Genomic DNA, 24,908 nt, shown 5'->3' on the forward strand with positions numbered 1-24,908 from the left:
ATGAGCGAAATCAGAAGTTACAAAAACAGGAGCCACAAAAACTTATAAGCTCATTCTACCTGCAGCACACAGAGATACATAGTGGAAAAAGGATTGCCAAAGTAGTAACTCATGAAGGAGAGTCATCCATCTTCTGAAGGAGTCTGTTCCACTGTCAAACAGCTCTTACTATCAGAAATTTATTCCTGATGTTTAGTTGGAATCTTCTTTCTTATAACTTGAGGCCATTGGCTTGGGTCCTAGCCCCCAGAACAAGAGAAAACAAGCTTGCTCCATCCTTCATGTGACAGCCTTTTAGATATTTGAAGGTGGCTATCACCTTCAAGCTGCACACATTCCAGCTTATCCTTCTTAAACTGTGACACCCAGAACTGGACACAGTACTCCAAGGGTGGTCTGACCAAGGCACAATAGTTAGGTACTATGAATTCCCTTGATTGCGACACTATAATTTGTTGCTGCAGCCTAGATTGGCATTAGCTTCTTTTGCTGCTGCATCACACTGTTGGTTCATCTTATGCTTGTGGTCTACTAAGACCCCATTATCCTTTTCACATGTGTACCCAGGTGTCCCCCATCTTATATTTGTGCAGCTGGGTACAGAACCTTACATTTGTCCCTACTGAAATTCATGTTGTGAATTTCAGCCCAGTTCTCCAATCTGTTAAGGTCATTCTGAATCCCAATTCTATATTCCCTAGCATTGGCTACACCTCCCAGTTTGGTGTCATCTGCAAATTTGATGAGTATCCTCTCAATACCTTCATTCAAGTCATTTATAAAGATGTTGAACAACAATGTGTGGACATTATCTACTCTGACTGGAAGCAGTTCTCCAGGATTTTAGGCAGAGGTATTTCCTATGATCCTGTTAACTGGATTTGGCAGAAGCTGAACCAGAAACTTTCTGCTTTGCAGGCATGTACCACTGAGTTATGGAATCAATGATGTCCATTTGCCTTGTGTAGTCATAGAATCATAGAATCATAGAATCATAGAGTTGGAAGAGACCACAAGGGCCATCGAGTCCAACCCCCTGCCAAGCAGGAAACACCATCAGAGCACTCCTGACATATGGTTGTCAAGCCTCTGCTTAAAGACCTCCAAAGAAGGAGACTCCACCACACTCCTTGGCAGCAAATTCCACTGTCGAACAGCTCTTACTGTCAGGAAGTTCTTCCTAATGTTTAGGTGGAATCTTCTTTCTTGTAGTTTGGATCCATTGCTCCGTGTCCGCTTCTCTGGAGCAGCAGAAAACAGCCTTTCTCCCTCCTCTATGTGACATCCTTTTATATATTTGAACATGGCTATCATATCACCCCTTAACCTCCTCTTCTCCAGGCTAAACATGCCCAGCTCCCTTAGCCGTTCCTCATAAGGCATCATTTCCAGGCCTTTGACCATTTTGGTTGCCCTCCTCTGGACACGTTCCAGTTTGTCAGTGTCCTTCTTGAACTGTGGTGCCCAGAACTGGACACAGTACTCCAGGTGAGGTCTGACCAGAGCAGAATACAGTGGCACTATTACTTCCCTTGATCTAGATGCTATACTCCTATTGATGCAGCCCAGAATTGCATTGGCTTTTTTAGCTGCCGCGTCACACTGTTGGCTCATGTCAAGTTTGTGGTCAACCAAGACTCCTAGATCCTTTTCACATGTACTGCTCTCAAGCCAGGTGTCCCCCATCTTGTATTTGTGCCTCTCATTTTTTTTGCCCAAGTGCAATACTTTACATTTCTCCCTGTTAAAATTCATCTTGTTTGTTTTGGCCCAGTTCTCTAATCTGTCAAGGTCGTTTTGAAGTGTGATCCTGTCCTCTGGGGTGTTAGCCACCCCTCCCAGTTTGGTGTCATCTGCAAATTTGAACAGGATGCCCTTGAGTCCATCATCCAAGTCGTTGATAAAGATGTTGAATAAGACCGGGCCCAAGACAGAACCCTGTGGCACCCCACTAGTCACTCTTCTCCAGGATGAAGAGGAACCATTGATGAGCACCCTTTGGGTTCGGTCAGTCAGCCAGTTACAAATCCACTGAGTGGTAGCATAGTCAAGACCGCATTTTACCAGCTTCTTTACAAGAATATCATGGGGCACCTTGTCAAATGCCTTGCTGAAATCAAGGTAGACTACATCCACTGCGTTCCCTTCATCTACCAGGCTTGTAATTCTGTCAAAAAATGAGATCAGGTTAGTCTGACATGACTTATTTTTCAGAAATCCATGCTGACTATTGGTGATCACAGCATTCCTTTCTAGGTGCTCACAGACTGTTTGCTTAATGATCTGCTCCAGAATCTTCCCTGGTATTGATGTCAGACTGACTGGGCGGTAATTATTTGGGTCCTCTCTTTTCCCCTTTTTGAAAATAGGTACAACATTTGCCCTCCTCCAGTCTGCCGGGACTTCGCCTGTTCTCCAGGAATTCTCAAAGATGACTGCCAGTGGTTCTGAAATCACATCTGCCAGTTCTTTTAATACTCTTGGATGCAGTTCATCTGGCCCTGGAGACTTGAATACATCTAGACTAGCCAAGTATTCTTGTACTATCTCCTTAGTTATTCTGGGCTGTGTTTCCTCTGCTGAATCATTTGCTCCAAATTCTTCAGGTCGGGCATTGTTTTCTTTATCGGAGAAGACTGAGGCAAAGAAGGCATTGAGGAGTTCAGCCCTTTCTGTGTCCCCTGTTTGCATTTCACCATCTTCTCCTCTGAGTGACCCCACGGTTTCTTTGTTCTTCCTTTTGCTACGAACATACCCATAAAAGCCTTTTTTGTTGCTTTTAACCTCTCTAGCAAGCCTGAGTTCATTCTGTGCTTTAGCTTTTCTGACTTTGTGTCTACACGTGCTGGCTATTTGTTTGAATTCCTCTTTGGTGGTTTCCCCCCTTTTCCATTTTTTGTACACATCCTTTTTTAATCTTAACTCAGTTAAAAGTTCTTTAGATAGCCACCCTGGCTTCTTTAGGCACCTTCCATGTTTCCGTCTCATTGGTATTGCCTGAAGTTGTGCTTTTACTATCTCCCTCTTAACAAACTCCCAGCCATCTTGAACTCCCTTTCCTTTTAGTATTACTGTCCATGGGATCTCACCCAGCACTTCCCTAAGCTTTATGAAGTCGGCTTTCTTAAAGTCGAGAAATTGAGTCCTAGTATGCTTGGCTGCTCCTTTCCGCTGTATAGTAAACTTCAGAAGAGCATGATCACTCGCGCCTAATGATCCTTCCACTTCTACCCCACTAACCAGGTCATCAACATTGGTTAGGACCAGATCTAAAATGGCTGTTCCTCTTGTTGCTTCTCCCACTTTCTGGACAATGAAGTTGTCTGCAAGGCCAGTGAGGAATCTGTTTGACCTTATGCTCTTGGCTGAGTTTGACATCCAACAAATATCCGGGTAATTGAAGTCCCCCATTACTACTATCTCCCTTCCTTTTGCATGCTTGGCCATCTGTTCCAGGAAGGCATCATCTATGTCCTCCGTTTGGCTTGGGGATCTATAGTAAACTCCCACAATGAGGTCACTGTTATTCTTCTCTCCCTTAATTTTGACCCAAATGCTCTCACTTTGGCTTTGAGGTTCTAAATCTTGGATCTCTTCACAGGTATACACATCCCTGACATATAACGCCACTCCTCCTCCTTTCTTGTCTGGTCTGTTTCTTTGAAATAGATTGTATCCCTCCATTATTACATTCCAATCGTGGGATTTATCCCACCAGGTTTCAGTGATTCCTATTATGTCATATTTAGTTTGCTGTACCAGGAGCTCAAGCTCATCTTGTTTATTTCCCATGCTTTGCGCATTAGTGTACAGACATTGAAGTCCATTAATCATTCCCCCGTGTCTCTTATTTAAGGATTTTCTCCTCCCACCACTAGGTCTGCATGCTCTTTGCTCCATTCGGTCTATGACATTTGGATGATCATCTTCATCAATTGATAGACTCCTACCTTCAGGAGCACTGTCTCCCTCCCCCACATTAGTCAGTTTAAAGCCCTCCTGATGAGGTTTCTGAGATTTTTTGCAAAAACATTCCTCCCAACCGTTGTGAGGTGCAGCCCATCGCTTGCCAGAAGTCCATCTTCAAGAAACTGCATTCCGTGATCTAAGAATCCAAACCGTTCCTGTTTGCACCATTTGCGAAGCCAGTTGTTCACTTCCACTATTTTTCCCTCTCTCCCTGGGCCACGTCGTTCAACTGGGAGGACAGATGAGATGACAATTTGTGCATTTAAATGTCTGTTAACTTTATTGTCTGTACAGCTATTCACAGCCCATGTCATGTTTTTCTTTTCACTGAGGTCTGCTCCTGTTCTGACTGCTCCAAGAACTTGTACTTTAAAGAGAGGATTAGAAAAATTCATGGACGATAGTACTATCAGTGTCTACTAGTCATAATGGCTATGTTCTACCTCCACTGTTGGAGGCAGTGTTGCTTGAAATCTTAAGGTGGAGGGAAGAGGACAGTTGCACTCAGGTCCTGTTTGCAGGCTTCCCATAGGCATCTAGTTGGCCCCTGTGAGAACAGAATGCCGGACTACATGGGCCTTTGTTTGAACACAGCAAAGTTCTTCTTATGTTCTTATGACTTCAGTGCCTAGCAATCTGGGATCTCTTTGTCCACCTCAAGATAAAAAATAAAGGGGGGGGGAGTGAAAATTGGTGGGCATTAGTACACCCACAACATGCTTTGCCTCTTGAAATCCTTCAAGGAACTGTCCATTCATCATGGTTAACTAGCTCTTCCTGGTTCTGCTCAAGTTCTGCTTCTTGCTCCTGAAAAGAAAGGCCAGCAGACCCTGTTTAACAGGGAGACTATTTGAAACGGAGCAAGGAGAGGGCAAGAAACTGCTCCAAACTGAAAAGGAGGACTTACTGGGTACCAGTTTTGCCACCAACAGTTTTGATTTTATTCAGCCTCTTACTGACCAGGAGTACTACCCATATCAGAAAAACATTCACTTGTCTAAGATAGGATAAAGATATAGGTATTAAGTAAAGGGACTAGTTTGTGTTTTTTGTTTTGTTCTTTTTTATTTTATTTTTTAAAAAAGAATTCTGCAGTGCTAGGAATGAAGAAAAAGAAAAATACACATTACAAGAAAAACATTAAGAAAACTCCTTCTGCAATGAGAATCTCACATAAAAATCAGTTTGAGTAGTAAAATCATGTCAAAAAATTATGTTCTCCTCCTCTGAATTAAGTTTTCCAATGTGTAAGCAGTCTCCAGGTCTTACATATGACATTTGCTCCTCAGGAAATATTAGAATATTACACAACATTGCTACGTTGTATAGCTGAAGCATGAAGATTGCAAAACCTCATCTTATAGTATCATAAGCCAACCTGATACATGTTTTTACACAAATATTGTTTAAAAGGTAAACACATTTTAGCATCATTGCAGGGAGCATTTTCACCTTTGAAACACTACACAGGTTAATGTTCAAACTGGTTTTAATCACTTCCCACAATACATTTTAAAGGCAATATCAGTCAATGCAAACATTCTAAAAGAATGAGCAGATGGATGCTGGAGCTCATAAAGTGGCTGGTAAACTCCTGCTCTGAAAACAGAACAAAAGACCCACCTTTTCCATAATTAAGGGGCTGATTAATGCATTGGGCTCCTCACAACACACCTGTAATTACTGAGAGGTAAGTATTGTGTTGTGCGCCTAGTGTCTGAACAAGCCATGCAGCAGCAGATGGGACGACATCTCTATTGACATATGCTGCAATAAAAAGACTCATGAATCTTGGGATGAAAGACAACAGAGAGTAGATTTTTTAAAGATTAGTAATTACTAACCCTTGCTCTATTTTCATGAAAGTTGTGTCCACATAACGAAAAACTATTTTCAACTCTTTGAATTTTACCAGAAATATTCTGGAACATACCCAAGTAGAATCAGGTGAAGCCACATCTTTCAGCATTCAAAAAACTTTACCTCTTCATTTTAAAAGACACACACACACAGAGAGAGATAATAGGGCTCAAGTCTTCTAACTTTTTCTTTAAATCGCATTATCTTTTGGTCATCCGATAATTTTGTTGAAAAATAAAGGACCAATGGACACAATTCACCAGGATGTTCTCCTGCCCAGGACCCACTGAAATGCACCCTGTTACTTCCATGGCCGAACCCAGGATAGTCCTCCATTTACCATCTAAGTTGTGGCTATTCCACACCAATAACTGGCAGCAGCAGACAAGGGGTGATACTTCCTCTTTTGTCATTATTATGAATTGCTGTAAGATTTTTATATTGATCCTTATAATTTTGTACTTATGTATTGCCACAGTTATATCTCAGCGGAATTATTTTAGCTGCCTTAAGCATGGCAATAGAAAATCAGGATACACATTTATAATAAACACCAAAGAAATAAGTTCTGGCTCAACATCTTTAAAGGTTCAAGTCATAAAGGTGACACAAGACATTCTGTGCATTGTAGTCTTTCAGGTCTGTTAGTGTGTCTGGACCCACATGTGCACAAACATGTATTTTGCACACCTGTTCACATAAAATACTAATTTGTGAAATTATCAATAAGATTCTCGGGATTTTAACAGGAGATAATTGTGCATACACAGGATTGCACTGACTGTACTAACACTGCTAATTTTGAGAAATTTAGCAATGACCATTATTAGGGAACTTGCTAGGGTAACAAGAATCACACCATTGTACCAGTTACAGATAGGTAGCCGTGTTGGTCTGCCATAGTCAAAACAAAAAAAATTCCTTCCAGTAGCACCTTAAAGACCAACTAAGTTAGTTCTTGGTATGAGCTTTCGTGTGCATGCACACTTCTGTGTGTGTCTGTATCTGAAGAAGTGTGCATGCACACAAAAGCTCATACCAAGAACTAACTTAGTTGGTCTTTAAGGTGCTACTGGAAGGATTTTTTTTTGTTTTCACACTATTGTAGTCACTGCAATATTTTTTAACAAAAGGGTAGTTGTGTTTAGGGATAAGCTCGTGCCAATATGCAATGATTTAGAAGCAACAACAGCATTTAAAGATAGAGTAAAAAGGATTAATAATACAAGGCACAGGTTAACCCACCCACATGTTGTCTGGAACATATGCATAAACAAAGGAGAAAGGCTAGAGGCAGAAAGTCTCCTAAGGATGGAGTTATGAGGTAGAGTTTTAGAGATCCCACTTTTCTATATACAGCAAAAGACCCAGGAAGGGAAAAAAGTTACTTGTAAAGTAGCAAGTGAGAGCCAGAGGTGGCCATGATTATGGAAATAGAAAAGGTAGAGATGGGAAAGGGGACTAAGATGTAGCAGTTAAAGGTCCTAGATTAGAAGGAACTGGAGGAACCCTTTATATCATGCTTTTTGGACTAGTTGCCAAGCAACTAGATAGGCTTGGATGTTTCAAGAAGGATTTAGTTGTTTAAGATAATCCTTCCACTTGTCTAAAAGGTGAAAGGTCCTGGCTTTAACCAGGTGGCTGACTACTCAACTAAAAGTGACTTCCCACTTTCCACAACCACCAGTTCTCTGGATTCTTATGAATCTGACAAGTCTTGCTTCGAAAATAGAAAAATATTTCCCTTTAAAGAGACACGGGTGGGTGCTTTTCCACAGAGTAAGAAGAAGAAGAAGAGTTTGGATTTGATATCCTGCCTTTCACTCCCTTTAAGGAGTCTCAAAGCGGCTAACAATCTCCTTTTCCCTTCCTCCCCCACAACAAACCCTCTGTGAGGTGAGTGGGGCTGAGAGACTTCAGAGAAGTGTGACTGGCCCAAGGTCACCCAGCAGCTGAAGGTGGAGGAGCGGAGACGCAAACCTGGTTCCCCAGATTACGAGACTACCGCTCTTAACCACTACACCACACTGGTTAATACTGGTAGTATTAACTACTCCATAAACAAAATAGCTAACTCAGTCCAGAAACAAGGAGCATTGGGAAGGAGAAGGTGAGGAAGAAAGAAAGAAGGGGAGAGAAGTCAGCTGCAATGGACAAGCCAAGAACAAAGCTTGTGGTTTGAAGAGAGTCTGGCTTTGGACATAAGGCTAGGCTGCAACAAGGCTTTGCTCCCGGTAGTGAGGGAGGAGGAGGAGAGGACTGAAACACCTGAGGTATCAGCAAAATGCAATAGCATGCTGTATGTTCACCTGTAGCGGATCCCACTGCCACCAAAATGTAGCAGATCCCACCACTGCTACCAAAAATATAGCGGATCCCACCATTCTGCCATCAATAATGGCAGATCCCACCTACTCTTTACAAACCCCATGGGTTATTGTATTGGTTTCTGTGTGAGGATAAAACCTTGATACTTGGAGACTCAGGCAGAAGTTGAACAAATAAGAAAGATTTATTATCTGGACCAAGTTGGTAAAACAAATGATTTGTCAGGAGATAAAGTTCTTTCAGGAAACAGTTAACTTATTAATAATTATGCTAAATCTACTGGATGTTACAGGTTTCTAGAGAAGGTAGTAAACATGCAGCTTCTTTTAAAGTTCAGTTGCTTATTTTCAGTTATTACTCTTCCGTTAGATGTTACAGGTTTCCAGACTCGCTGATAAATGCTTAGCTTATTTCAAGTTATTTCACTTCACTTCCTTAACTTAGTTGCATAGGTGTTACAGTTTATTACTTTGGTTCTTAAACAAGGTGGTACTTCTTATCAATCACACTCCTGAGGTACTTCTAGCAGACCCATGGAACCACCACATCCCTCTTAATTGGTTTGGGAGTCTTCTCTTCCTAGAAGATCTCTCCCCTCCTGACTGGAATAAGATCCAAGCAGATTGTATCCTCACAGCTCTGCTTCTCAAACTCAGCCCTCCAGCTAACTCCTGTCTGAAAATTCTCCCAAGACGCTAAACACAGTCTTCCTGTCTAAGTTCAATTTATTCCCTATGCCGTTTAATACCTACATGAAACCACTGAGAGGGATAATCTGGAGGTTTGGAGTACGCTGTCAGCAATATGCTGACACACAGCTCTACTTCTCTTTTGTATATTTTCAGGTGAGGCAGTGGATGTGCTGGACTAATGTCTGGCCTCAGCAATGGACTGGATGAGAGCCAACAAACTGAAACTCAAGCCAGAGAAGACTGTGGCACTATCAGTGGCTGGTTCCCTAGACTGGATGGCTGGAAGGTTGCTGGGGTTACACTCCCTCTGAAGGAGTGGGTACCTGGTTTGGGGGTACTCCTGCATCCTTTGCTGTCACCTGAGGCTCAATGAGCCTCAGTGGCACGGAGTGCCTTTCATCAACTTTGGCTGGTGGCCCAACTGTGCCCTTATCAGGACAGGAACAGCCTATCTACTCTTATTTATGCTCTGGTAAGCTCTAGGACGCGGGTGGCGCTGTGGGTAAAAGCCTCAGCGCCTAGGGCTTGCCGATCGGAAGGTCGGCGGTTCGAATCCCCGCGGCGGGGTGCGCTCCCGCTGCTCGGTCCCAGCGCCTGCCAACCTAGCAGTTCGAAAGCACCCCCGGGTGCAAGTAGATAAATAGGGACCGCTTACCAGCGGGAAGGTAAACGGCGTTCCGTGTGCTGAGCTGGCTCGCCAGATGCAGCTTTGTCACGCTGGCCACGTGACCCGGAAGTGTCTCCGGACAGCGCTGGCCCCCGGCCTCTTGAGTGAGATGGGCGCACAACCCTCTGTCAAGACTGGCCCGTACGGGCAGGGGTACCTTTACCTTTAAGCTCTAGGATAGGGATGCGGGTGGTGCTGTGGTCTAAACCACAGAGCCTAGGGCTTGCCGGTCAGGTGGTCGGTGGTTCGAATCCCCACGACAGGGATCCCATTGCTCAGTCCCTGCTCCTGCCAACCTAGCAGTTCGAAAGCACGTCAAAGTGCAAGTAGATACCGCTCCGGCGGGAAAGTAAAAGGCGTTTCCGTGCGCTGCTCTGGTTTCGCCAGAAGCGGCTTAGTCATGCTGGCCACATGATCCAGAAGCTGTACGCCGGCTCCCTCGGCCAATAAAGCGAGATGAGCGCCACAACCCCAGAGTTGTCCGCAACTGGACTTAACGGTCAGGGGTCCTTTTACCTTTACCTAAGCTCTGGGTTAGATTACTGCAACGTGTTATCTGTAGAGCTGCCTCTGAAGACGGTTTGGAAACTTCAGCTGGTGCACAATTCTGTGGCCAGGTTAAATAATCTATGGTCTGTGAAAGTGTGGGGGAGTGGACTTTTATTTTGATGAATATTTTATTATTGGTTGTCAGTCAGTATTTTTTTTATTATGTTTTTATCATTGAAGTTCTGTAATGTGTTTCTAATGTTGTACACAGCTCTTCTGTTAAAGGGTGCTATATAAATTGAAAAAATAATAAAAGTAATACTTGTTTCTAAAGCTGTATATTATATTATATTATATTGTTGTAATCCGCCCTGAGATGGTATGGTGAAGGGCAGTTAAGGAATAGTATGAATGAATGGGGTCTGGCTATAATAATTATTATGGACTCATGCATAATATTGTCCTTCTAGACCACAAAATTACTCCCTTCATGTTTATGACATCAGTTTAGCTCTTTGGAAAGTACCATAATCTTTTCACTAGGATAAATATGCTACACTTTACAAGCTCAGACTAATCTTTGCTGACTCCTTGGAATCCTCTCCAATTTGTCTGCATGCTATGTAACATCTGCTAACTTAAATTAAACAAAATAGCCCAGCTACGTACTGAAAAAAGAGAGGCACTTTGATCTCCTGCTTTGCATATGCCATTTTTTAAAATCAACTCAAGAAGACCACCACCCCTTTAAAATAAATAAGTAGGTAAATAAGTAAGTAAGTAAGTAAGTAAGTAAGTAAGTAAAACCACAGCACACTTGTCAGTGGTATGAGCCAAGTATATTGTATTTGTGTGGCAGAAACCATAAAATAATTAAGAATCTGTTTGATAATGATTTTTGACAAATCTATATTCCTAAAGCTTTAGAGCAACCTGAAGAGTTGAACAGTAGATAAAAGCAAACTAGAAATTTAACAGTCAGTTTTAGTACATTTTTATAGCACATGGTGCCAATGTTAAGTTGAACTTCTTCATCTAACCTCTGGCACAAGGCAGGACTATTCAACATTAGACCCTCAAACATGAAGCCAGACAGACGAGTAAATCACAGAGCAATCCTCAAGCAAATACCGGGCAAAAACCTTTAGACAGGGTCACCAATTAATCTGACAAGAGAAAATTCCTTTAATCACCAACTCTATGTATGCCAGATTCTTGACTCAAGTTATACCAGTCTCTGATACCAGGAAAAATCAATATAGGCATGTATTCAGGTAAAGCAATATTCCTCTGGTTAACAGTAATAACATATAACAAAAACTTCACTCTTGTGGTTTATCGCCACAACAGCTACTCACTTTGGGTTTTAGTAAAGCAAACAGTCTAATTTGTCAGCGCCTAAACGATATCGAGCATCAGAACAACTTGGCCACAATAAGGAAATTTTGCCCATGGTATGAACATTTTCCACCTTCCTGTTTCAACTCTCTGGCACCCTATCTGCATAACCTAGCAATTCTAAAATATAGACGCACTTTTACTCTCACAAGATTGAATATATTGCCCTTGGCTGTACTTGAGAGACGATTCCAACAGATTCCACACAAAAAAACGCTTATGTCCCTGTGGAGATGGCAGTACCGAATCGGGGGCACATGCCCTTCTGGCTTGCACTCTTTATAAAGACTTGAGGAATGAGATTATCACCCCTCTTTTATTGTCCATTCCGGGTCGTCCAACCACTGCTAGTGTCCTTTCTCTTGGCAGATCAAGATGAGCAGGTGACAGCAAAGGTTGCAAGGTTTTTATCTGGGGCAATCAGAATAGACTCCACTATTTGACTATTGATTCAAAACCCTAAAATGTATTTTATATAATTGACTTTTTATTTCTATCCTTTGTATATCGTTTTATTGTTTTATTGCTATGGCCAATGGCTGACGCAAATAAAGATTCATTCATTCAATTGGAAAGACGAGACCATTGGCTTGTCAGTTCCTTCCTATTTCTACATGGCGGAAAGTAAGTGTTAATTAATAAAATGTTAGAGTTGGATGGACTGAGTAGCAAAGATTGGGATAAAGGAGGGCATGGAGCTGGATATTTTAATTTGGGGGTCAAATGAGGTTTTATATATATATATAAAGTCAGGCCTGCTTGATAGCAACCATTAGGATTGATTTTGAATGCTGGTTCATGAAAGGTACTGAATCCCTCTAGTACGGGACTTTTTAAACGCCGGGTTTCCTGCAGGGCTAAACAGTCAAATTGGCGTAAATAATTGTTTAGGTCTAGGTCTCCCTTCTTACTGCCCCAGCCTGCAATGTTCCTTGACAGAATATGATATGGTGTTCTGATATTCAGTTGAATCAGGGCTGATTTGTGTCCCCCGTGTGGCTAGGGGTTCAGTTCCCATCAGTCTGGGATCAGGTGTCTGTGTAGTTGGAGGCAGTTCTACTCAGCATCTCACTGCAGGGAATTACTTTTGTATAGAGAAATTTGCAATTTGACATTTTATAACCTAGGACACAGGTTGTAACCCAGGACTCAGAACAAGGTCTGAGGATTTCTAACATCCTTTCCCCACTTATTAAAATATCATGTGGATATTAAGTGCATCAAATGCACTCAGGAGTAAAGTCAGATCAAGCTGAATGCATTCTCAAATTCTGTAAACCAAGAAATTAAATCTGCAACATCCAACCACAAAGTGAATTTGCCATTTACTCATTGTGAGCGCAATTACACGATAGGCTTGTAGGAAGCATTCAGTGCACACTGCTTTTGCAGACCAATGAAAAGAAAGTAATTATTTAAGAATTAGATTTGCTGAATTTGTACCTTATGGCATTCACAGATAGTGGGAAGATTTGGATTCACCCATTTCCACTTAAGATTAAAGATTTTCAACCTTTTTGAGTCCATGGTTCCCTTAATCAGCTGCATTCTTTCTGTGGAACCCTGTGGGGCTCAGGAGCCCATCTATGTCGCCTGCAGAGCTGGCAGCCTCTCCCTCTTTTTCGAACATCTTCCCTTGTGCTCCCTCAACTTCCTCTCCTCTCCCCTGTTTTAGGGACTTCTCTGGGCAGCTGCTGCTGCTGTCCCTGGTTTCTGAGCTGCCCCCCCCCCCCGCGCGCCCCAAAGAGAGCTGCCTCCCAGAGGCACCATTCGCCTGCGGAGCTTATAGCCAGCGTTACTACAATAGACAGCTGTGCAAGCTCTTGAAAGGCAGAGACATGAGAGGGCATCAGAGGAGGGAGGGAAGGAAAGGAAAGGACAGAGGCCAGTGTTGTCCGCAACTCCCCTGATCATCATTCAAGGCACCCCAGGGTGCCATGGCATACTGGTTGAAAACCACTGACTTAGATCAATAGTCACAAGATGTCTGCAAATATGACCTTTCTGATGGATAAAGCCAGTTGTGCAAACCTACCCTGAGTTTAGCAAGCTTTAGTCTAGTCCTGGTTGGAAGTTATACACCATTTTCTTTTGGACCTCTTTGACTAATTATTCAAAAGTTTGTTCTAATCATTTCCAAGTGTCAAAGGCATATATGACCCACAAATAAGCCTTCATGGGGACTTTCTCAAAGATAAGCCTTTGTGGCTCAAATTTACGTTATGTACTATGAGTCAAGCTAACCAAACCAACTTCTTTCTGCTGAACATTTCAAATATTTAATGATTACAAAAATGCATTTTATGAAAAAATGTGGTGAACTGGCAATTATGGAAAGATTTTGCCTCACAGGAAAGCAGCAACATGAGCATCTGTTTTATGCTTAAGTGATTTTGCCACACACACACACACACACACACACACACACACAGATAGTTCAAATACACTAGGTTGTTTCCTTCAAAATGCAATTCTATAAAAGCAAACAGCATTTTGAAGCTTAGAGCCTAGTAAATCAATCATTTTAACTGAATGCTAGGTACACAGTAACTAGAAAACCACAAGCTGCAAGAAAGGCACATAGCGATGGCAATAGAAATTGATTTACAATTTGTACAGGTCCCCCCTTTCCTCTTTCATAATTGATCTATAAATGTGTAAAATAATTTTGGTTCATTATGGTTCCAAATTATTCAACAATTACCTGAAATGAAAATGTAAAATGAGAGATTTGTCTGGAAGCATTTCTATTGTTTATATAATTGCAGTATAATTTAGTGTAGATGTTGTTATGGAAAAGGGCAGAAAGAACTAGTGCAATTCAAAACGATGCTCTGTAGTGTCATAAATGGGAGGAAGGTTCTCCTGTTTATGTCAAAATAAAATGGATGAACTCTTTAAATGTCTATAAATACTGCAAACAAAGTACTGATGAAAATAAAATATTGCAAGATCAGTTAAAAAATATTCTCTCACTTGATTCAAGTTCACAGAAAGGTCAGTTATAAAAGTACCCCTTTCCTATTCTTCTTCAACCTATTGCCATGTATATATGTAACTTGATAACCTACCATCTGTCCTCAGAAAGATTCTGAGTTGTTCCTCACCATGAACAAGCTGGCATTTTTGCAGATTAATTCCTGCCCTTAATTATGTAGAAAAGGACAAAATTTCAGTCATTGAAGAGCATAGCATATTTTCCTTATAAAAAGGGAATGAGACATTTAAATTAAGTGGCAGCTGTGGGGAGATTTTTAGAACTACACTCTACTTTCTCAACTTCAAATCAAGCTACACAGTTCATAAACTGTTTGTTGCCGTTCTTAAGTATTTAAAAAACCCTCTATGATAGACATGGTAGCAAAGCAATGTCAACATTTAAAATGGCTAGCAAATCAGTCTGTTAAATATGATACACCCAAGAAACCAGTTAAGATCTTCCAAACATATAGATAAAATGTTTATCAAGAACAAATATTATGTGGGACAAATTATCTGACATATCTCAGTTTGTATAATAAATCTAGCTATTTTCTGTACACTGTCTCCATTGTTGGGCATTTTAGGTTTATAAAGTAAAATTTGCTATTTCCTCTGCATTTAACTTAACTTGCTTGTATAGATTACAAGCCGTAAATTACATGAGGCTGCAGTGTTAGGAGCAAATTCTAAGGAGGCCAACATGAAAGTCTTCCACTGCAGAATTAATGTCATTTTAAACCCTGTAAGTGATTCAATTCTTTCCTTGAGCCTTACAAACAAATACATAAAAATATTTTGAACTACATAAACACCTGTGACTTTTTTTTTTTTGCAAATTGTAATTAAACAATGCATTACATGGATATATGAAAAAGTGCTATTTGCATAACATGGATGTCAAGGTGTCAGAATTTGGCAGTTTAAATTCCCAAAGTCCTAGATCTGATCAAGAGTGCATATGATTTCTCAAACAGAACGCAAATACTACAATGATTGCATAGGAATATTCTCCTAACTATAAAGCTTGTTGCTAGAGTAAATGAAGAAATGGCAGAAAGAAAAAGAAAATCAGCTATGAGTTCTTCCCAAGCATCACAAAGCCTCCATATCATCCGCATTGGCAAAAAAAAAAAAAAAAAAAAAAAAGAGGTCAGAAAGCCCTTACATGCAATTCACCAGCACAAGGTTACCATTGGACAGAATTATGGAGCACAAACCAAATGACTCCTCCAAAGTAATTTGGTATGTGAAGATTACTTCATAAACTACCTCAGTGTACACGGGTTGGGAATAAAAATGAATGCAACAAGGTATTAAATAGCTATTACAACTACACACTACTCACACACATAACCAGCATATACTGATCGCCATTTAAAATTATTCTAATACAAAATGATAAATGATTTTACAACATAACTGTTTATACCACATTTAAAATAATGTTGTTGGACCTTGTGGTGAAGGGTGGGTATTAAATAAACAAATAAAGTAAAACAATAGGTAAAAGGGTGTTGGGTTGTTGTTGCTTTTACATATCAACAAGTATACAAACTGCCAAAAATTATTCATATAGATGAAAATTATTTTGCTAAATTCACCCCACACACCAAATAGAAAATTTACTAAAGGCACAAAGTAGGATGGTGTTCACAGTCATCTCATATTTACTGCAATGTAGAAACATTGGAGGGTATCTTTTGTTGTTCAAGACGAGATCACATTTTACCATCTTCAGATTAGCAGAATGAAAGGGAACAGTTATTTTAACTGAGTTGCTACAAGGATGGCAACAGAAAATGGACATGGCTTTTTGGTTGCTGTCCTTTTGGGGCATCATGTGTGGGGGAATGAGGGAGGGAGCGATTCTAGTAAGAATTGTGTGGGGAAAGGGATGGAACAGTAAATTCTGGCCCTCCTGGTAGGCGAGAGACACTTATCAGAAAGAATGCTTGTAGGCAGCATTCAGGACAGGGGCGCAGACGTCCAGGCGTCTAGCTATGGTGGATAAAAAGTTTAAATGGAAAGTCTTGAATCTGTCTAGTGTGGAAACACATTCGAGGGAAGGTTGTTTATAGTGCTACTATGATGAATGAAGTAGCGAAGAATGAGCATGGAGTAGCTCCTAGAATATTTAATTATAATTTATGTCTTGGTAGGTTTAGAGGTTTACTATTTTACTGGTAAACTCTGTTATCTATTAAAATGTTTATGAATTATGAATTATGAAATGACCCTGAAGTACCCAATGTCATAGCTGGCGATGTGTTTGCTGTGGAGTTAGTTTCAGTTCATGCAATCAGCTGATGTGGACAAGGTACTTGCAGCTATACAGTTGTCTATGTGCCCTCTTGACTCCTGCCCTGCCTGGTTTATTAAATCTATTAGAGAGGGGTTGCCTGGTTGGGTCCAGAGTGTGGTTAACACTTTACTGCATAACAGGGGTGATGACTGCTGGTTTGAAAGTGGCAGTGGACTATAGACCAGTCACAAATATCCACTTCTTGTGCAAGGTGGAGGAGAGTTGCTGTGGGGCAGTTGTAAGCATTCTTAGATGACACAGTTTGTTTTGATAGGGCAAGCGGGTTGTCTCCTGCTTCTCAGTCTCTCTGCAGCTTTTGACCCCAGGGACCATGGCATCATGCAGGACCAGCTCCATGAAATGGGAATTGAGGGCAGTGCATTATAGTGGTTCTGGTCCTAATTTTAAGAATTAATTTAGTTTGCGTGCGTCCAACTGACACACGAATGCTGGCGTGCGGGACCTTCTGGACCCAGAAGTGGGCAGAAAGTAGGCAGAATGAGGGTTGGAATGGGGTGTAATGTGGGCGGTCTTATGTAGTCTTATGGCTGATGTGTCTAAGGTTGATGTGCAAGGTTGAGGATAAGCAAGGTACAGCAAATATCAACATGTTTCAGGAAATATTTTGCAATTACTAAGAGATATCAGAGACCTATAGGGACCTATAGGTCAGAAGATAAACCAAAATTATTCACAAAAGTATATTTTAAATATTTCAAGCATTTATTTGCCTTTTAAAGATTTAATAATTCAGTTAACTAAGCTCAGCAGTGGAGAGAACAAGTGGGACATGCAATGGTGCAGTCTATCCCCATTCCCTAGGAGAGCTCCAGCTAGCCTGGGACAGGAGCCTTGAGGACTAGGGGAGGGGGCAGTTTGAGGAGGTGCAAAGGAAAACATGGCACTCTGAAGGCTTGCAGCTACAGGGTTCTGGTTAGCATGAGGAATGCACAAAGTGGAAAGGTTTAACCCTTCCTTTTTCAGAAGCAATTGCATTGAAAATTTCTGTGTCCCATGTAAATAAGAAGCCCGCATATGCTTTCTAAACAATTGTGTTTATTTACAATCTTTTTACCCTGCCACTGAAAAGCTTTCTAGAACATCTTGCATAATATCAAGACAAACAAGCTAGTTCATGCCCACAGACTTACAACCTATAAAGACGCATGGTATGCTAAACGCTTTCCCCTATAGAAGTATGTCCCCTCCCACAGGGCAGAAGAAAGAGTTGCCCATAGAAAACAATGGAGAAATCCAAGAATTTCGCTTAGGCAGCACATTTGTCATGCCAAAGCAGAATCAATACCAACCAAGACAACAGTTCCTATCTTTGGCATTCAGTGTGAACCCAGGAGTCTCCTATCCCTGTAAGAGATTAGTTTCTGTACAGTTTTCTTTTATTTATGCCCTCAATATTCCATAAGTCTTGGAAGCTCCTAAGTCGGTGCTGGTCTTTTTCTAAAAATGTTTTTCTTCATGTTTTCTACTTGTATGTACAGGAGAGTCCCCACTTACGCAGGGGTTATGTTCTGGGCCTCCGCACGCATCAGTGAAATGCACATAAGTGGGGAGGACCCTGGAGAGTCCTAGAGGCTTGTTGAAGCTGCTCAGCTGATGCAGCATTTAGATCAGAGGTGACTAACATCTGTCCCTCCAGATGTTGTGCTACAACTCCCATCATCTCTAACCACTGGTCATGCTGGCTAGGGTTGCTGGAAGTTGTAGGTGACCAACATCTAGAGGGCCACAGGTTAGCCAATTTAGATAAAAATACAGCAAGTATATATGCATTGGACACTGTTGAGTTTTTACCATTGAAAAGCAAAAACGCAATGGGCTCTTAGCATCCCATAGCTACCAACTGGAAAGCTTGAAGCCAAGAGTGCCACCAAGAGGTATAAAAGAGAATTCTTTTTAAAAAGGCAGTGGCAATGTGGAACAATACTGATATGGTTTATAACTTAAAATTTGCACTATGGAAGATTTTTGTAATCTATTACCTATTGAAATTAGCAGGAATACCTTTTTCTATAGTACTTTTCTTAAGTAGCATCAGTTTGTGTCTTAATCTACCTTGCTTTTGATTGGTTGGCTTCTCCTCTCTAATTTGATGTAGAATTCTCAAATCTCTCTTTAAACTCTTCCTTTTTTGTGCTCTGTAGAGCTCCTTTACTCTTGGTCCCCTTTTCTTTACTTTCACTTCCTGCTTTACCATTGGCAAACCTGAAACTGATTCACTTTCTCTGTCCAATATGCCACCTTCAAATCTAGTTAACTCATTTTTTCCCTGCAGCTTTCCTTGAAGTTCTGCAGCCTTATCTTTTCTACACAATTAAACCTCTTCTATCTAACATGCTGGGACGCGGGTGGCGCTGTGGGTAAAACCTCAGCGCCTAGGACTTGCCGATCGCATGGTCGGCGGTTTGAATCCCCACAGCGGGGTGTGCTCCTGTCGTTCGGTCCCAGCGCCTGCCAACCTAGCAGTTCGAAAGCACCCCCGGGTGCAAGTAGATAAATAGGGACCGCTTACCAGTGGGAAGGTAAACGGCGTTCCGTGTGCTGCGCTGGCTCGCCAGATGCAGCTTCGTCACGCTGGCCACGTGACCCGGAAGTGTCTGCGGACAGCGCTGGCTCCTGGCCTCTAGAGTGAGATGGGCGCACAACCCTAGAGTCTGGCAAGACTGGCCCGTACGGGCAGGGGTACCTTTACCTTTACCTTTATCTAACATGCTATACTTATTTCCAAGCTCTAATTTTTTCCTTCACCTTGTCTTACTTGCTTGAGAAGCCTCCTGAGCATAAATATTGCCATTTAAAAGTGCTGTGTAGCATTTACCTCACACCAGGAACTAAATAAAAGTGAAATAATGGCTATACACACAGGTCCCACTTACCGAACACAATGTGTTCCCAGGAAATCATCTGTAAGGCGGGTGTTTGCATAATGAGCTGACAATTTCAATGATTTCCTATGGGAACAATTCTACTTTGTGATCTTTCCCCCTTCCCCTATCATGGTTTGTTTCTAAAATGGCTATAGCCAACCGGCAAAAGAAAGACAAAGAAAAAAACTGATTTGTCCCATCTCTCTTTCTAGTTCCTCTCTCATACATATGAAAGAATGAGAAAATGGTTGCCACTGACCAACAAACCACAAACAAATAAGGAACGAAGGAAGGGAGGGAGGGAGGAAGGAAGGAAGGGGGCAAACTCTGGCTGTTTGGCTATCTGAATCTGCAGTGTGTATAGTGAGGTTTGGGCAGAACTCTTCATGTTCAGATAACTGAATTTTCACATAATGAATGGACAGATTGCAGGACCTGCATGACATCCAGAAGCCATTTTTGATGGAAATCTCCAAGTCATTCAGTTTTCATTAGAAACCAAAAGAGATAGTGGCTTGGATCTCAATTCCCCATGCACCAGTAGGAATGTCCCATACACAGTGCCAGCAAAACAAAAGAAAACAACTAGCATAGATTCCCCCTGCAGCTCTTTGCTGCATTACACCATCATACTGTGGTAGATTGGGAGAACCTCCAGAAAAGGGGGAGTAGGTTGGAGGGGAAGGGAAGAACTGGAAAATCCCACCAGGGGTTCTTCCACAGGGTCTCAAGCCATACTGTGGCTCGGGATCCAAACCTTAGAAAGCATGTTTAATTAATGCAGTTCAGTTTTCAGAACTAGAAATATAGTATTTGTACCTGATCTTTACTAGTTAATCCAATATGCATGACAAGATAAAAGTGCACCAGGTAGTCAGGATTTGGCACAAAATCTTGGCGCCTAGCCATCATAGCACATATCAGTTTGTAGGCTTGAAGCTTCCCTTCCTTATAGTCATCTGATAAGGTGGTAGCCTAAAATAAAAGAGTATGTTTTGTGAATAAGACAGCTTCTAAATAATCAGAACATGAGTACTGTATTACAATATATGAAACAAAGACAACTGTTCAAGACATCCTTCTCAAGATGATAAAGGGCACATTTTAAGTTACATTTTCTATTATTTGGAACTTTTATGGAACTTAACATCAACATTTCTCACCCACAAACAAAATAGCTTTGATCCAGCAAAGGCCTCAGCTAATAGAAGGTGAGGGTTGCAATTTTCAGATATTCTTCCTCCACTGCAGCTCCGGAAAGACTGCTCTAAAGGAATGAGGGACCCTTTGGAAAAACATAGGAGTGTGTGGCTGCAGTGGAGAGAGAGAATCAGCAAAAATGGCACCTGCCCTTCCATCCATAGAAGCCTCCCGGAATCAAAGATCTTTCCATGAAGAGAACAGCACAAATGCATATAATCCATTGTTAGGTTTGATAATTAACGTTTTGTATTATAAATAAAATACCAACACTAAGGAAGGGAAGTTGAGGACAGAACAGCACACTTTATTATAAAAATAGTAGATTAAAGCTTAAGTGCAACTTAATATATTCTTATTTACATCCCAATTAACCAATTAATTTGCACATCACAGGCTGGTTGCACAGAATTCACTAAATTACTGTAGATGCTGACTCTGCTTTCATTACAGGACTTCAGGCATCATTCAAACAGGGCACAAGGGAACAGTCTCCTCTTTCTCCATAATGTGAATAGAGCGATGTGCACTCCTGAAGTTTACTCAAAAATCCTCAATACAGAGTAGTGGTCACATGTAGGCTTCTGTCACTGAAATCGCAGCCCTTGTGAACTTTTTGTATTTAGGTCAAATCCAAACTAATGAATATATATAAAAAAGTTTCAACATACATTCAGATACAAAAGAATTTTAAAGGCTTATGCTGATGTTACGTTTAGATTTGTATAGTCAGTACAGTGGTACTTCTGGTTACATACTTAATTCGTTCTGGAGGTCCGTTCTTAACCTGAAACTGTTCTTAACCTGAAGTACCATTTTAAGCTAATGGGGCCTCCCGCTGCTGCTGCGCTGCCACCACGCGATTTCTGTTCTCATCCTGAAGCAAAGTTCTTAATCCGAGGTACTATTTCTGGGTTAGTGGAGTCTGTAACCTGAAGCATATGTAACCTGAATTGTATGTAACCCAAGGTACCACTGTATAGCTACATGTACATTAAAGGTAAGGTAAAGGGTAAAGGGACCCCTGACCATTAGGTCCAGTCGTAACCGACTCTGGGGTTGCGGCACTCATCTCGCTTTATGGCCGAGAGAGCCGGCGTACAGCTTCCGGGTCATGTGACCAGCATGACTAAGCCGCTTCTGGCGAACCAGAGTAGCGCACGGAAACGCCGTTTACCTTCCCGCTGGAGCGGTACCTATTTATCTAGTTGCACTCTGACGTGCTTTCAAACTGCTAGGTTGGCAGGGACTGAGCAAGGGGAGCTCACCCCGTCGCGGGGATTCGAACTGCCGACCTTCTGATCGGCAAGTCCTAGGCTCTGTGGTTTAACCCACAGCGCCACCCGCATCCCAACATTAGAGGTAGCTACAAAATTAACATAGTAAGGCAGTCCTTCCTCCATGTTTAAAAAGCAATTTGGGAGTTTAGAAGACTGAAGGTAAACAAAAGCAGGATACAAATGAGATTGGTCCAGACCAAGGGGCATGAAAAACTTACCTTGAACAACCACGATGCAAATATTCTGAGTGGAGGAATTAAAGTAGGAGGAGAGGGAGTGGATTGGTTATCCAGACTGATAGCAAGATTGTCCCTTATCTAAATAAATAAATAGATAGATAGATAGTAAGACATACACAATCTTGATGAGCTAAAGTGAATAGTTTTTCCTTCTTAACCTCTTCAGATAGGATCTCACACTTTCTTTTCTGATTGTTTTGGAAAATCCCAAACTAAAGAAGGCCCTTTTCTCATCAATAATCTGTGATGCACGAAGTTTGAAACTGAAGCGGCTGTTGTAATGCTTCTCCTTTCCTTTGGAAAGTCCCAATAGGTTATCAGGTTGCCTTGCAGGATGCCCACAGTATTTGGTTGACCCCTGTGAGAACAGGATGATGGGCTAGACAAGCCTCGAGTCTCATTCACTAGGGCTCTTCTTATGTTCTTACCTCCTGAGGTATATAGTGGGGCTGCCCTGGGTTACACAGCACACTGAATCATGAGCTTGCTAATCTCAGTTTCTGATTAGTATGGAATTTGTTACTGTAGTCCAACTAATTTGAACAGATAACTTTTGTACAAATTTCCTTCCTATCTCAAAACAACGGAAACATTATTGAATTTCTGAGGGCTTACAAATTAGGGTTGGTACAGTCGGGAACATTATTTACAAGCACACTTCATCCCAGTACCATTCATCTGTTTAAATATTAAAATCTTCACTATGGTCTCAATGGGTAGTTGAAAATAAGCTTTTAAACATTTAACATACAATATTCATAAGATTTTAGACAGGCTGGATTTAGACACATCAAATAAGCATTTCCGAAAAACGCATTGTAAACTTTGTATGAGAAATTGTTTTGGCAAAAATGGAACTCTACAATGCCATCTGGTGCCACAGTGTTATAATACATATAAAAAGGTAAAGGACCTGACTGTTAGGCCCAGTCACAGAGGACTCTGGGGTTGGGGTGCTCATCTCGCTTTACTGGCCGAGGGAGCCTACGTACAGCTTTCGGGTCATGTGGCCAGCATGACTAATCCGCTTCTGGAGAAGCAGCGCACGGAAACGCCACTTACCTTTGACGTGCTTTCGAACTGCTAGGTTGGCAGGAGCAGGGACCAAGCAACGGGAGCTCACCCTGTCGCAGGGATTCAAACTGCTGACCTTCTGATCGGCAAGCCCTAGGCTCTGTAGTTTAACCCACAGCGCCACCCATCTAACGCATATAAAATGCTTTTTCTTTACTAATCTATCTGAGTCCACAGATTAAACAGTTACGGTATTTCCTGTTCTATTTATTTTAGCATCTCACATTAGTCTACTAACTCTCCATTAGACAAAGTCTATAGTAGCAAACCTTACCTTTGCTAATTTGTACCATAGCGCAAAGAGATACTCAAAAACTCTGGCGTGTATTTTAGGACACTGGATGCTGTTCACATCTCCAAGAATTCCCAATATTCTTCGCCATAACACAGCAGCAGAATCAGGATGCCAGCCTATGAGATTCCCACCAGCAATTATACTGCAATCATCAGCAAGAAACTCACTGCTGTCTAGAAGAGAAAATTATTTGTTATTAATTACTAGCAAAATACCCAAGTGTGTCCTAAAAGGAGGACTTTCGTACAGGAGGGCTGGTGCATCTCGGTGTGAATAAAAACATCCCACCTTCCACACAGGATCTTTGCCACTGCAGGCTGGATGCCCAGTGGTCTGATTCATATGTAACACTAAGTAAAACTATGGCTTAAGCAACAATGAGCAAGCATGTGTGTACGCAAAAGGCTGTGGCTGCTTTACTCCTCTCCAGATCCTACTACTACCAGGCATACGGGGCAACCATATTTTTCTCCATACAGTTACTTAGGAAGAAACTGTACGTTAGCTTCCTGCAAGCATTTTAAAATAGCTTTAAAAAGAAAGAATTAGCTCCTTTCCTGCTTATGCTAATGTGGGATGGAATGCTGGAAATCACAGGCATTTGCAGGCTGCTTTTTGGGGTAGTGGTGGGAATAAATACTCCAAATAAATAAATACTTAGGCTTCCAGTTCCGGTGCCTTAAAGGAGACAGCTCCCACGATAGTGGGAGATCGTTGGTGAAGAAAAAACAAGGATAATTGCGGGTAATTATCCTTGCAAGTTCCCTCCAGGGTCAGGGGGAAAGGCCTTCACTCGCAGTTTGTCTAGGTACCTGGCTCTCACTCTGGCATGGAATGTGAGAGGCAGGGAGGTGCTGAGTGCAAAAGCACTCCGCCTGTCAATAACCCTCCTACCCGCCATTAAGAAGCAGAGGTTCTTCTGTTAATTAGTTTATTTTGGACTAATGTACAGACGCGTTCTAGAAGAGATGAGATCATAAACTGCGGAACTGAAGCAGCTACAAGGTCTTTAAGGTTTGAATTTGAAAGATGTGTAAAAGACAGTGTGGGGGGAGGGGAGCCTACAGCTTCTTTATATAAAGTTTTCTTTTTTACATTTATGATTCAGCAACCCTCCCTAGAATGTTAAATCAATTTCTACAAAGAGCAAGTGAAGAAAGAGGAAACTGGACTGCAGATATGGAATACAACATTAAACAGAACTGTGTGCGCAAAAAACTCAATTAACATTAAAAGGACTAAGAATTT

General features: G+C 41.5%; 1 protein-coding gene across 7 annotated transcripts in view; it reads right to left on the minus strand.

Annotated features, from left to right (window-relative positions):
* Nucleotides 1-24,908, minus strand: part of RALGAPA2 (Ral GTPase activating protein catalytic subunit alpha 2) — a 184,077-nt gene that overhangs the window by 95,130 nt on the left and 64,039 nt on the right. For all 7 annotated transcript variants that reach the window (XM_077933545.1, XM_077933546.1, XM_077933550.1 and 4 more), the window contains 3 exons: nt 23,640-23,833; nt 22,271-22,369; nt 20,392-20,547 (listed from right to left, as the gene is read on the minus strand). In XM_077933545.1, coding sequence (XP_077789671.1) covers nt 20,392-20,547; nt 22,271-22,369; nt 23,640-23,833 — 449 coding nt within the window. The remainder of the gene's footprint in view (nt 1-20,391; nt 20,548-22,270; nt 22,370-23,639; nt 23,834-24,908) is intronic.

This window comes from Podarcis muralis, chromosome 8 (assembly GCF_964188315.1).
Source record: "Podarcis muralis chromosome 8, rPodMur119.hap1.1, whole genome shotgun sequence".
In the NCBI taxonomy this organism is placed as follows: domain Eukaryota; kingdom Metazoa; phylum Chordata; class Lepidosauria; order Squamata; family Lacertidae; genus Podarcis; species Podarcis muralis.